General features: G+C 29.6%; 1 protein-coding gene across 3 annotated transcripts; it reads right to left on the minus strand.

Annotated features, from left to right (window-relative positions):
- Positions 1 to 6,093: 6,093 nt before the first annotated feature.
- Positions 6,094 to 15,798, minus strand: LOC109604225 (bestrophin-2). Of its 3 annotated transcripts, XM_049969809.1 has the most exons (11): positions 15,464 to 15,796; positions 13,679 to 13,789; positions 13,454 to 13,625; positions 12,894 to 13,096; positions 9,914 to 10,082; positions 9,618 to 9,839; positions 9,065 to 9,562; positions 8,780 to 8,910; positions 7,448 to 7,624; positions 7,308 to 7,347; positions 6,094 to 6,916 (listed from the first exon to the last, which is right to left on the minus strand). In XM_049969809.1, exons 1-10 carry the CDS (start codon positions 15,532 to 15,534, stop codon positions 7,308 to 7,310), a joined length of 1,794 nt encoding a protein of 597 aa, XP_049825766.1. In that variant the 5' UTR covers positions 15,535 to 15,796; the 3' UTR covers positions 6,094 to 6,916. The 3 variants fall into 3 exon arrangements, with proteins under 3 accessions (XP_049825766.1, XP_019876312.1, XP_049825764.1); XM_020020753.2 differs by lacking the exon at positions 7,308 to 7,347 and having other exon boundaries at positions 15,464 to 15,794; XM_049969807.1 differs by lacking the exons at positions 6,094 to 6,916; positions 7,308 to 7,347; positions 7,448 to 7,624 and adding an exon at positions 7,716 to 8,322 and having other exon boundaries at positions 15,464 to 15,798.
- Positions 15,799 to 15,965: the final 167 nt, after the last annotated feature.

Genomic DNA, 15,965 nt, shown 5'->3' on the forward strand with positions numbered 1-15,965 from the left:
GCATGCTTTCATTGATAAATTCATGACAATAATTCAACTCTACTTGGATTAAGTGGAGTGAATATACATCAACTGAGAATAAATGCATGAATAAAATTTTGCATGGATTAGTTCATAAGAATAAATGCATGCTTTCATTGATAAATTCATGACAATAATTCAACTCTACTTGGATTAAGTGAAGTGAATATACATCATCTGAGAATAAATGCATGAATAAAATTTTGCATGTATTAATTCATAAGAATAAATGCATGCTTTCATTGATAAATTCATGACAATAATTCAACTCTACTTGGATTAAGTGAAGTGAATATACATCAACTGAGAATAAATGCATGAATAAAATTTTGCATGAATTAGTTCATAAGAATAAATGCATGATTTCAATGATAAATTTATGACAATAATTCAACTCTACTTGGATTAAGTGGAGTGAATATACATCAACTGAGAATAAATGCATGAATAAAATTTTGCATGGATTAGTTCATAAGAATAAATGCATGCTTTCATTGATAAATTCATGACAATAATTCAACTCTACTTGGATTAAGTGAAGTGAATATACATCATCTGAGAATAAATGCATGAATAAAATTTTGCATGTATTAGTTCATAAGAATAAATGCATGCTTTCATTGATAAATTCATGACAATAATTCAACTCTACTTGGATTAAGTGGAGTGAATATACATCAACTGAGAATAAATGCATGAATAAAATTTTGCATGGATTAGTTCATAAGAATAAATGCATGATTTCAATGATAAATTTATGACAATAATTCAACTCTACTTGGATTAAGTGGAGTGAATATGCATCAACTGAGAATAAATGCATGAATAAAATTTTGCATGGATTAGTTTATAAGAATAAATGCATGCTTTCATTGATAAATTCATGACAATAATTCAACTCTACTTGGATTAAGTGGAGTGAATATACATCAACTGAGAATAAATGCATGAATAAAATTTTGCATGGATTAGTTCATAAGAATAAATGCATGCTTTCATTGATAAATTCATGACAATAATTCAACTCTACTTGGATTAAGTGGAGTGAATATACATCATCTGAGAATAAATGCATGAATAAAATTTTGCATGTATTAGTTCATAAGAATAAATGCATGCTTTCATTGATAAATTCATGACAATAATTCAACTCTACTTGGATTAAGTGGAGTGAATATACATCAACTGAGAATAAATGCATGAATAAAATTTTGCATGTATTAGTTCATAAGAATAAATGCATGCTTTCATTGATAAATTCATGACAATAATTCAACTCTACTTGGATTAAGTGGAGTGAATATACATCAACTGAGAATAAATGCATGAATAAAATTTTGCATGGATTAGTTCATAAGAATAAATGCATGATTTCAATGATAAATTTATGACAATAATTCAACTCTACTTGGATTAAGTGGAGTGAATATACATCAACTGAGAATAAATGCATGAATAAAATTTTGCATGGATTAGTTCATAAGAATAAATGCATGCTTTCATTGATAAATTCATGACAATAATTCAACTCTACTTGGATTAAGTGAAGTGAATATACATCATCTGAGAATAAATGCATGAATAAAATTTTGCATGTATTAGTTCATAAGAATAAATGCATGCTTTCATTGATAAATTCATGACAATAATTCAACTCTACTTGGATTAAGTGGAGTGAATATACATCAACTGAGAATAAATGCATGAATAAAATTTTGCATGGATTAGTTCATAAGAATAAATGCATGCTTTCATTGATAAATTCATGACAATAATTCAACTCTACTTGGATTAAGTGAAGTGAATATACATCATCTGAGAATAAATGCATGAATAAAATTTTGCATGTATTAGTTCATAAGAATAAATGCATGCTTTCATTGATAAATTCATGACAATAATTCAACTCTACTTGGATTAAGTGGAGTGAATATACATCAACTGAGAATAAATGCATGAATAAAATTTTGCATGGATTAGTTCATAAGAATAAATGCATGATTTCAATGATAAATTCATGACAATAATTCAACTCTACTTGGATTAAGTGGAGTGAATATACATCAACTGAGAATAAATGCATGAATAAAATTTTGCATGTATTAGTTCATAAGAATAAATGCATGCTTTCATTGATAAATTCATGACAATAATTCAACTCTACTTGGATTAAGTGGAGTGAATATACATCAACTGAGAATAAATGCATGAATAAAATTTTGCATGGATTAGTTCATAAGAATAAATGCATGATTTCAATGATAAATTTATGACAATAATTCAACTCTACTTGGATTAAGTGGAGTGAATATGCATCAACTGAGAATAAATGCATGAATAAAATTTTGCATGGATTAGTTTATAAGAATAAATGCATGCTTTCATTGATAAATTCATGACAATAATTCAACTCTACTTGGATTAAGTGGAGTGAATATACATCAACTGAGAATAAATGCATGAATAAAATTTTGCATGGATTAGTTCATAAGAATAAATGCATGCTTTCATTGATAAATTCATGACAATAATTCAACTCTACTTGGATTAAGTGGAGTGAATATACATCATCTGAGAATAAATGCATGAATAAAATTTTGCATGGATTAGTTCATAAGAATAAATGCATGCTTTCATTGATAAATTCATGACAATAATTCAACTCTACTTGGATTAAGTGGAGTGAATATACATCATCTGAGAATAAATGCATGAATAAAATTTTGCATGTATTAGTTCATAAGAATAAATGCATGCTTTCATTGATAAATTCATGACAATAATTCAACTCTACTTGGATTAAGTGGAGTGAATATACATCAACTGAGAATAAATGCATGAATAAAATTTTGCATGGATTAGTTCATAAGAATAAATGCATGATTTCAATGATAAATTTATGACAATAATTCAACTCTACTTGGATTAAGTGGAGTGAATATACATCAACTGAGAATAAATGCATGAATAAAATTTTGCATGGATTAGTTCATAAGAATAAATGCATGCTTTCATTGATAAATTCATGACAATAATTCAACTCTACTTGGATTAAGTGAAGTGAATATACATCATCTGAGAATAAATGCATGAATAAAATTTTGCATGTATTAGTTCATAAGAATAAATGCATGCTTTCATTGATAAATTCATGACAATAATTCAACTCTACTTGGATTAAGTGGAGTGAATATACATCAACTGAGAATAAATGCATGAATAAAATTTTGCATGGATTAGTTCATAAGAATAAATGCATGCTTTCATTGATAAATTCATGACAATAATTCAACTCTACTTGGATTAAGTGAAGTGAATATACATCATCTGAGAATAAATGCATGAATAAAATTTTGCATGGATTAGTTCATAAGAATAAATGCATGATTTCAATGATAAATTCATGACAATAATTCAACTCTACTTGGATTAAGTGGAGTGAACATACATCATCTGAGAATAAATGCATGAATAAAATTTTACATGGATTAGTTCATAAGAATAAATGCATGATTTCAATGATAAATTCATGACAATAAATCAACTCTACTTGGATTAAGTAGAGTATTGATCAATTAAAATTAAATGCATGAATAAAACATAAAGAATAAATGTATGGTATCATATTTGCATTATCATATTTGGGTATTTAAATGGTTCTTTCTCTAGTTAAAACATTGAGAGAAGATTTTTTGTTCTTTTCTTCGTTGATCGTCAAAACCTGCTCACATCTGGATCATGGTGACCCAACCATCTATTGAAAAGGCGATTAGGCAACAGGGAAAGGGCATAAAGGTAATAATAAGTCATAATTTTAATTATCAATGAAATTATATTAATTGAAGGGTTTTTGATTTTTTCAGGTAGGTCCAGAACAAGACTAGTTAACCTGGCAACTGGCAACGCAAAGTAAGTTTATTGAACATATTTATTTTAATTCCAAATCTGCTTGTATCATGATCTTTTAATTTATATAAAAATATGTTTTTGAAAAATGTAAAAAAGATATCTTTTATGATTTTCAGGAATGGTTTATTTCTATTTTCTTTTTCCAATCTAATCAGACATTCTTTTCAGCTCAAATAAATTAATTTACAGTTGTGTAAAATGTTTGTTTGTTAGGTGTTATTTTCAGGAGTATTGTATTTATTTATATGCCTTTTAAATAATACTAATAAGGCTCTCTCTTTCAGCCTAAATAATTAAAAGAAAATTTAGTTTTATTTTCTTCACAATTATTGAACAAAATCTCTGACCTACAAATTCCTCTTTTGTTCGTCAAATTGTTGGCCACCAAATTTCCTTTTTGTTCATTTTTTTATTACTTTTTTATTTGCAGGAATTCATAATAATTAATAATTTTAATTTATTTACAGATAATGGAGTATTTAGATTTTAGTAAATTGTAATTTAGTGTAAGGCTGCATTTACTCAGCGAAGATTAGCATTTTTGAATTGAATAGTTTTCGCCATAAATGCAGCGACAAGCTCGCCTACAAATTACTAACCCAAAATTGTATTTTTAAATTGTAAGGCTTGTCATAGGATTTTCACAATTGTACTTCTACTGCAGAGATACAATTTTGAATTATGTCCTATCTGATGACGCACGAAATGCAGAAACAAGCAGGAATAGAATATATTTATTTTCTATTTCCCTTGATTTATTATAGACACGAACATAATTTTATGTATCTTACAATATTATATTTAAACCTTTATTTATTTCTCTTTTAGTTCTTTTTCACATTTATTAATATGTATATTTTTAATTGTAAGAGTTATTAATGACTAGTTGACTGTTAAACATTAATACTTTTTAGAATAAATTTGATAATGTTAGTAATTGCTTGTTGTATTTATTTTAAATATATTGTCATTAAACAGGTCAAATGTTACACTTAAGCATATGTGTTAAATTGAATATTTAATGGAAAAATTCAATTTCAATGTGTTAATAATGTTATTTATATATTTATAAATTATTTTAAATTATATTTGAAATTGTTAATAAAAATGCAAACGTTCAATTTATTGTTATAATAATGTAGTATATATGTAGTGTTTGCTGTATTTTTATGGTTTATAATATTCTGAATAACCTAAACTAATTCTAATTTCTATCTACATTTGATTCTACTCTATTCAAAATTCGAATTTTGCATTTGTCCAAAAAAGAGAGATGGGAGATGTTAATGTGAGTTAGAGAAAGATGAAAACAGGGGGCAAAGCCGTGCCGGTAAAGCAAGCGGTGCAATTTCGTCGTGTAGCGTCCCTATGTTTTTAAGGTAATGGCTAATAAATAACTACTTTTCCTGATTGTAAGGTATATCAGTAGTTAGAGAATAAAATTAGATTCATTTTGATATAATATTTATGATCAATCATCTAATTACAATGATATTAATTCACTTCTAACTTTTTTAATGGCCGCCATCCAATTGTTTTCCTTCGAATTTTAATTTTAGAGAGAAGAAGGGATACACATGTTTTAGAAACATTTTAATAAGATGCTAGTAGGAATTATTAGTTTTATTTTTTACTTTTATGTTATATTTAAGTATTTTGTAAATTTATGTTATTCAATATTTGTGCTAAAACAATTATTGAAAAAAAAAAACAATTTTTTTGGTTATATTCAATTTTTTATGTAATCTTTTTGTTGTGTTTTCGGTAGAGGCTTCACGCAAAGTCAGTTAGTTCAGTTCTGAGTGCTTTGATAGTTAATGATAAAGCAACAGTGAAATGGCGTTAAAGGTGAGAATTATATATTTTTCATAATACTAAATAAACACTGATTGAATATTAATTATTTGCAGGTAGGTTGAGTACGAGACTAGTTAACTGGCAACGCAAAGTAAGTTTTTAAATAGATTAATCTGAGTTTATTCTAAGAGTCAAATTTTAAAATTTATTATAATAATTGTAGTTAACTTTATTATTGTATATATAATACAATTAAGGTTTCTCAAATTGGTCGTTTTTGGCTATTTGTGAGTATAATAATTAGTATGGGAGAAATTGAACGATTAAGGATTTTGAGCACGTCCTTAGGAAAATAAATAATTCATATAATCTTTTCAAATCGATTTATTGAAATAGTTATGATATAAAATGGTTGCTAAATAATCAAACATTTCCTAAAGGCACAAAAATACTAATGGTATTCAAATGTAAACAGCAATGTAATATCAATTATCTTGAACGTTAAGTACCCTATATACAAATACAAAATTTCCTTAATCTAGAAACATTTTATTGTCTTAAGAGTTAACATGTTTGTGAGTATAAAAAACAGTGTAGATATGGTATATCTAAAACGAATGGAATTTATACATATCACCAATAATAATTTAAAATATCACATAAATTCACGTTGATTAAGACAACAAAACAAAGAAACAAATCACAAAAAGAATACCTAATTTTTATATATGAATAAATGAAATGTGCCAAATACAATTATTCACATTTATAGAAAAAGATATGCAAGTTATTGTCTTATTTATTAAGCTGTTCTCGATTAACTTAAAGGAAAATTGTCTCCCCATAACGACAATACAAAAATAAAATAAATATTGTTTAGAGTTGTGCCAAGTGCCAAGTTCTAATTATTCAAATCAATAGGAAAATGTATAAAAGTTATTGTTTTATTAATATCGCACTTCTCGATTGATTTGAAAGAATATCGTCCATGTAAAAAAGACAATACAAAATTAAATAAATATTGTTTTGAGTTAATGCCTAAATCTACTAATACTTTCGAGTAATATCTAAAAAGTACGTTCATTAACTGTCCGATGTGGGTGTGGTTGGACCGAAGGATCTGCGGTTGATTAGCGGATCTGATTCGTCCATTTTTGTACTTACAGATCTTGTTAGGTTCAGCCTCAATCTAAAAAAAATATATACCATTAGTTTTGGAAACGTTTATGTTAATTTTATAAGGTCAAGCATTATAAAACAGCCTAAAAACAAAGCTAATTTTAACAAGCTTTATTATTTATGCTTGAAGCAGTGTATAAAAAGGTTGAGTTAGTTTAGTTACCAAGTTCCAACATTTCTGAGTTCATTAAAACCAGGTTCAATCTTTAGAAAGAAGATAAAAGAGTTACATGGAGATAATAAATTAATGAGATGTATTCAAAATAATGTACAAGTTGAATCAGTCGAAAATGTATACATGTTTTGGGAAAGGCAAATTTCCACTCAATTGTGTATTATATAAAAATTTTGCTAGACAATCATGCCATATATTGAGAATACGAAAACAACATAAATAATACCTATACTGTATCTCGTAAATAATCCCTCAAGCTTTTCGTTCTGAAAAAAGTTAACGCTCTCAAACAACACTTACAATTATTACTACACTTGATTGTTAATAACGATTACAAAAATAAAATATATACAACTTATTACGTACCGACTCATTCTTTCTTCGCCTCGCTTTTGTTTCAACTTGCTGAAATCGTCGTCGGAGTCGGTTTCGGAACCCCCAATGCTCACGGTGTCCGGTTGGTCATCGTTGGCTTCGTTGTCGGCTGGTGCTGATCTGGACAATGGATACGGCTCGTACACTTCTTCGTCGTGATTCCTTTTCCTAAAGGCACAGAGTTTCAATAATTTTGCATTGAAAGACATTATTAAAACAATGAGGGCAAGATAAAATAATACTAATAAACGTTGGTTGTTGTAACTGCTTTATTAACAGAATTGTATAAAAAACATACTTAACAATGAATCAGATCATTTCACAACAATTGAGAGAACATCAGTTTTTTAAGGTAAACAGTGAACACATTAAACTTTATGTTGTTATTACAATATATTTACAAAATATAAAAAGGAAAGTAAATTGTTGAGAGAAGCTACCAAAAAGTTTAATATCATAAGTTAATGAGTATTATTTGAGTAATATATCACAGCTTCAGCTACTTGAATTGCCTCATATTATGCATATAAATAAACAATTTGTTTCAAAATCTGAAACAATTAACAAATGTTGGTTGTCTCTAAGGAAAGCATAATTTTCGTCTTTTCGTGGTAACATGTACATATTTGTAATTAGGCCTCTTCTGACGTCTAACTTTTTCCCTCCTTATTCTAGTCAACGCTCTTGTAAAGGCTTTATCAAAGACGTTTATTTCAATGTAGCGCCTGGAACCTTTCTGCTTTACGGACTTTTTAATTGTAGTAGTGGTGGTTGTAGTTTTTGACGTCGATTCTATAGCAACTATGGTGTCTAGTTGTTCCGGGGATTCATTTGTGAGAGTTTTCGAAGTTGACGGCCCATCCACACTGATAACACAAGAGGCGTCACTTTTTGGTTTATACAGGGTGTCCCAAATTGGTCATTTTTGGCTGCTACGAGTATTTCCGGAGCAGATAGAGAAAAATTGGAAATAATCGTAACAACCAAAGACAACCAATTTCAGATACCCTGTATGTAGGACACATACAGGATGATTTTAAACTTATAGTATAAATTATAAATTTGTACTCACCTATAGTTGTGCTAATCACTTATGAACTTTTAAACACTAAGTTTTTCTTTTTTAAACAAACGCAAACACGGATATATTTATTCCATATGTTCAGAATCACCCTGTATTCAACTAACGGCTAGAATTATTTTATTAGTAAATAATCAAGCAAGAATCAGGTGAGTGCCATATGGAACGTGCATAATTTCGTAAAGAACCTTTAATATTAATTAATTAATAATTCCTTAATAATCCCGAAAAATAAAACTTACATGTCACCCATGCTTTTCGCGAGAGGTACGTCGATGGGATTGGATGGTGGTGGCGGACCAAAGACGTTCATGACCGATGGTCTGGCCTCCTGAGCCGAACGCTGTGACGTTATCGTTTGTTGTTCGTCCACCTTAAAATTGAACACTCGTTAATTATAGCCGTTCAGTCGGCGTGGAAGAAATGGGGCTGGCGAACACTATTCGCCGTTTCTTCGGATACTTGAACATATCGACATGATGACGAGGGTTGGGTGAATATGATCGATGAGATGAAACGGGACTGACCTCCTCTATAACTTCGCCGGCGAGCGATTTGGGCACGTTCAACGGTACCAAGTTGACCGTTTCGCTTGCGTCAGTGCTGGGCCGTCGCCCAGAACCGGCGGATGATGCGGCCTGCTGCTTGTCCTTGTCTTCTTTGCTGAACATCCTCTTCAGTTTCGCTATGCTTGAGATCGAGTTTATGCGCGGCATAGAATCCGGCACCGACGATCCGAATATCGAGTTCTGAGATCCTTTTCTCGGCTGTGCCGAGAACATTATCGGATCGCTCTTCATGTCGGCGTACGACTGCATCCCGTCGATTTTCAGGGACGAGGGTGTGAAGTCGGCGTCATTAGGTACGACGGCTATGTTTGCGGTTGAAGGCAGGGGATGGGAGTCGCGGAACGGTTCCGATTCTGCAGTGTAGGGTAGTTCCTGGGGGAACACCTCATCCCAGTACTGGTCTTTAATCAGCTCAGGGTGCTCGTGGTGCATCTCGTCCACAATCAAGTACGAGACCTTAAAAACGAACAATGTACTAATTTACTAGTATAAAATAGTTGGAGTGGATTACCTGTAGGTTTCTGTCGACCATCCAGTTGACCTCAAAGTCGTCGTCATCGTCGCCGAATGGGTTGATGAGTGATTCGGCCACTTTGAGCCATCCGACATAGAAAAAGAACTGCAGGCACGAGAACACTGGAAAGTAGAGGTCGAATCTGTATTTTGTGGATGAAACCCATTGATGGCCCATTAGAGTTGTAAGAAAGTATGTGTATACTGCTATTGTGACCACCTAGTATATGCAAAGGAAATTGTAACAAACATTTTTCTAATCAATTATCAGTGTAAGAAAGAAACTTGTTTTACCTGGGTGTATACGAGGGGGACGCTAATGTTGTCATAAGCTAGCAACTGCCCACACTGACCCCTGAACTTGTTAAGTTCGTCCAGTATCGTTTTTACGGCGAAGTCATCGCGGATACGGCCTTCTTTTCTTGCCCTTGTTACTATACTCGATGCCCAAACTATTGGCAACCTGAAATGTATTAAAATTATAATTTTAGTACAACTCAATAATACCTTATTTTACTCAAAATTTAAATTTGTAGTTTTAATTGTTTTCTACCATGTTAAAATATTTTATAGAAAATTTGGTATATTTTATTTTCTTTACGTCTAATTCAACTATTTTTCCCACAATTTTATAGTAAAAATCAACAATTTTGCTACTTTTCGCTATTTTTATTTTTATCTCTTTAATGTATTTTATTATTATCTATTTATTAATTAAATTACAATAGAAATTTTGATATATTCGTCTAATTAGACAATTTATTATTTTTCCCACAGTTTTGCAATAGAAATATGAGCACTTATCGCTACTTTATCTATTTTTTTTAATATATTTAATGTATACAATTATTATTTAGCTTCTTGTTATTTAAGTTATAATAGAAAATTTGATATACTTTATTTAATCTACGTCTAATTCGACAATTTATTATTTTGTTCACAATTTTACAACAGAAATCAGAAGTTATTGCTACTTTATGCTATTTTTTAACAATCTATTTAACATTAATTAATTGTTAAACAATTTTTTACAAAATTTTACAATTGAAATGTGTCACCTATTAGAACATTCTTAGTATATTCTGTAGACAGTTTTTAAAATAATTTTACTATAAAAATTATTAATGTTTGAAACTTTTTTTAGAACAATTTTATTTATTATTATTATTAGTTTATTTCTCCAACTGTTTTTTATCAGTTTTAGTTTCTTTATACAACAGTGTATGAACAAATTTTGATATATGTTTATTGTTGTCATTTTTAGTCTAATTTATGATTTTTACAATATTTTCAACAATTTTACAATGGCAGTAACCACTCTAAATTAATCTAAATTTTAAAAATTTTGGAGAAACGTAATTTTTAATATATACTCTTATAAGATTTTAACACATTTTTATTATTTTATTAAAAAAATGTTCTACTTTAATTTTTTATAATTCTTCTCTGGAAACTGAATTTCTATGTTTTTATGATTTTTTATACTAAAATTCTAAGAAAAAGTAGTAGTTATTTAATATTCTATTTTTATTACAAAATTTCAGTTCTGAATTTTCTGACAGACTACTATTTATTAATCACAGTTAAAATTAATTATTTTTATTCACTAGTGAACTCCTATGTGAATATTAATTATTTATTTAAATGAGTTCATAACATGAACATACATATTTGTCCATCAACAAGGTTACTTTAGCAATATAATTCTCGGTAATCATTTAAATATTAATTTTTTGTCCAATTAAATACGCACAATAATTCTGTGACTTCCGGTGAAAAAACTGAATATCTCATAAAATTTAGCAGAACTGCTATCAACAAACGTCTGATTTAATTGAATAATTCGTAACAGATCGTAAATGTGATGATGCACTTTAAAAATCTAATTGAATGACATCGCCCACAGAGAAACAATCGTCTGCCAAATGTTACGCTCGGTAAATCCGACTAATTGAAAGTTTTAAATAGAAAAATGTGACTGAGTTTATATTTGCACTTGCGCAACTTTGGCTTTTAATAATTACAAATTGTTAATTAATTTAATTAAGCCACACAACAGATGTTAGTTATTAAAAACGTCTTTGATAGAATATGTGAGTAAAATTACGGAATAAATTGTAGCCATTTTTGACATTATGAGTAGATTTCACATATAAAGGCCCACACGGTAATGCATAATGTTTTGCAAGTCGAGTTGGTAATAATACATAGTCATGTTGGCCTTTATATTCGAACGCCACTTATAATTTTATGACTTAAGTCACTTTAAAAACAAACTAGCTACTTAGTTGTATACTTTAGTGGCCACTATTTGGATCATAAACGCCAGTACTATGTAAACAACTCGAACCAATTTTTGGGACGTAGTTTAAGTAAAATTGACACGCTCTTAATTAAATTTGTGCCAGTTAAGTCGCTCCGTGCAATTTAACATCCACCCATACAAACTGCGGTGTTGCATAGATAAACTGACTTAACATTAAACCTGTTTTGATCAAATAATAATGCACAATTACGTAACGTTATCATAGAGACAATTTGTTCTAGTCCGTTTTCACCGATCAGATGCATTGTTCAGTTGCGTGTTCCCCACTTAAAATATAATTATTAGGTGGTACATTTTATCGTGTTAAAGAATGCGTGCTTTCAAGGTTAGCAGTTTCGTTTTTTATTACTCATATAACAGAGTAAATATATATACGGGGATTTCAAGAGATAAAACGGTTGTTTGCGTTTCGTGATCGAGAAGGAAAAATAACAATATGTAACACATTTTCTCTGTTATAACAATGTGGGTGTACTAATTCAAGATTTTGGAGTTTCTATATATATTTATTGTTAGTCGACGAAGTCAAGTTCAAAATGTTAATTTCTATAGCGTGTTTTTCTTTATAGAAAATAGCAGTATGGATTTAGAAATATCTAAATATTTACATATATGACATCATTGTAGCTGGCTTCCGCTTTGTTCATTTTTTACTGCAGTAAATAAATGGCTTTTATTGTAAAGAACTGTACTAGGAATGTGTCATGAAAATAATCTCATATCCGTTATAATTCAGATAATTCGTTTCCGGGTGATAAAATTTCATCCGATATCGGCGAATTCAAACCAGATTCTGTTAAGTAAATTATCATAAATTTGATACATTTCGTCAATAATCATTGAACCAAGTTGTAACTGTTACGCAACACACGTGTAAATAACGCGATATTTAAATATCCAATTACAAATCTACGTTTACCAAACCACAGTTATATTTTTAAAATTTACCAGTGCTTCGAATAGTTGGGAAACTTTTCGTTGAGATCTTTGATGACGTGCAGCTCGCTGGGTTGTAAAATGCCAGCGTCCACGAAATGTTCCAGCGACGGAAATCGTTTCTTCACCCTCGGTGAAATCATCGTGAAAGTCATCGTAACGCAGAGGCAGACGTAACGCAGAATCGTCCTGCGCATCACCCTTCCTCTTTCATCCTGAAACAACAACGTGTTTTTCCTGTTTTGTGTTCAACTGTGGAAAGTTGTGTATCTTATTCATCTTTTAATTCAATAGATTGATTAAAATTCAATGAACTAATTGTGTTTTTAATTAAATTATTTTATCTTTTAATTAGTTTTGTAATTTATGGTAGATAAGTCAATGAAGGACTGATAAACTAAACGTGATTTAGTCATACAACTTTTAATTTAATAAATATATTGAATTTTGGAAATTTTTAAAAATATTTATTACGTTTAAATAATGATGAAACTTGTTTACAATTAACATTAGTCAGTGAGAGTTTAGTTTATGACTCACTAATGTTTAAAAATTAACACAAATTTCTTTACCTGGCCGTGAATTGTGGCGCTGACAAAAACAGCGAGGGTATCAGGAAAAGGAATGGCAGTGTATTGGTTCCACCACCTCGTCATCACGACTGAAACATAGAAACCTAACACGAAAGATATGGGAATTAAGGAACTGTAGTGTTCGCAATACTGTTGAACGCTTTCGAAAACCCTGAAAATATATATTAATAGCATAATGGTACAGATTTTTTTTATTGGATTTACCTTTGCCAATGACTGTTTAAAACCAGTCTGTAAATTATGTTGAGGATATAGTATAAGAGTAAATAAATTATTAAGTCCTTCCATACTAGCTTGTAAATGCTGCCTCTCCATCTGAAAATATTATAAATTTATTAGGCCTTGAAATTTTAATATTTTGAAACATGTCAATATTAAAATTCACGTGATTTTTTTAAACCACTTGAGAAATTTGTTTGCATTGTAAACAACGTGATTGATTACTTAAAATGATTAGATTTTCACCCGTATTAAATCTGTTTAAAATCTAAATTAAAATTTTGAGACATATATGATTGATTATAAAAAATCTAATATTTAAAGATTTGTACTTTGTGTGTCTCAAAATAATTTTTTTACAGTTCAAATGAACATTTTTGGCATTTACAAGAAATATTAAGTTCATAAACTAAAAATAAATTTTCTAAATTTTACATTGAAACATGATGTTAAGTGTTTATGTTTCAATTTCACCTTGTGAAAGGATGTTAAATAAAGTTATCAGATGTCGATTATAATTTCAATATTTGATTATAGTTCAATACGACGTGTGTAATGATTAAAGGAAATTAAATTTGCAGTTACATTATTATTATTACATTATGCATTTCGTATTCAGTTCTTTGAGTTCAATGTCCCTTTTGTACATAAGTTTCCATGACTACACTGTGTCTGCACTTATCGATGAAAATGTAACGACAGGTAATTTAAAACAAGTTGAATCAATTCTACTACAATACTTTTTAAGTTTATTGTTCACGAATAAATTAAGGCAGAGACACGTTTTAAAATTGCTAAAGGTTTTTTCTTGTTTTATAACAACAATGTATCAATTTTTGATTTAAAATTGGTTCATTAAAACAAAAACGTGAGGTGAAATTGGATTTTAATGAGGCATTCGGTGTTATTAATCATTCCAAGTAAAAAAACCCGTCTGCAGGTCAAAAACTAAACAGATTATTATCGACTGACGCTTTGTCTGGTGAAGAATCACCGAATATCGTGACATTAATACTTGTTTTGCGCAAATTAATGCATTTGACTACACAAATTAATTGATACCTTATAGATATTCTATTTAAAGACGTTGACCTCAACATTTAAATACAATTAGTCATGCGATTTTGGATGTGATATATAGAACTTCCTGATCTGCATTTATTTTTGAGTATATTCTTAAATTAGACATTACCAACCACAAAGAATTACTGTGTATGAAATTAATTTAAGTTCAACAAAAGAAGAATTGTGTTTTAAACAAATTTACCTATAGATTATCTGTCTAAATGACTTATATGAATAATTTAATTGCTATTCCTTATTTAATGACTTACCAGTAACTTTTAGATGTTCTAGATTCATAATTAATAAAGTTTTCCATAATATTTAATATTTATAATGTGTTGAAAGATTACTTTCAAATAAGCATGACCATTCAGTTACATGTAGTATAAAGTGAAGTAATCTTATATAATTTCAAGAAAAGTTTTTAAAATAACCGCTTAACATTTATTACTTCAATTGGTGCTTAAAACAATACTAATTACTCTAATTAGAACACTAGTCTAAGTGTTTTATGAGCGTTGAATGATAATAAAATGCAAGTATTTGTCTCTAATTACTATTTTCTAAAGTATAAACTATAATTTTATGTATCAGTGGTTTGTCCTTACAAGATAATGTTAGACACGAATCGTGCATCAACCGCAATCAATAAGTGCACTCGAAACACTGTAAATTATTAAACTACCGCATTGCACTCGGCTTTACCTCCTCAATAATTTTAAGAAGCATCCTAAGCCCTTGCAGGTGGCAACTTGTGCGGTGTACGTCACAGTCATTTCACCACCAATTAAGAACGAAACACGCAACAATCACCTAACAATCATAATTTACGAATGCAAGAACTTTAACTCGTTATGAGATGAAACGGCGTGATTCATCTTCGATCACTGTCAAGGAAAATTTGCACTATAAATAAAGCTGTGAAGGCACTTCGTCCGAATTGTGGTGACGCGCCGTTCCGCTTACTAACGTACCGATTGTCGGACTGAGCGATTTGTAAACAAAGACGGAGCCGACAACAAATTTGAACGGGTTGAGGTAGGTAGGTAGGCATTTCGCCTGACAGCAACTGGATGAATGAACTACTAATTATAGGTCATTGGAACTACAATTGGAATTACAACATTTTTCATTTACCATGTAAAATAATTAAGAGACAGGATAACTTTTAAAGATTTTATATTGGTTTATTTGTGTATTCGAAAAA

This window comes from Aethina tumida, chromosome 7 (assembly GCF_024364675.1).
Source record: "Aethina tumida isolate Nest 87 chromosome 7, icAetTumi1.1, whole genome shotgun sequence".
Lineage (NCBI taxonomy): Eukaryota > Metazoa > Arthropoda > Insecta > Coleoptera > Nitidulidae > Aethina > Aethina tumida.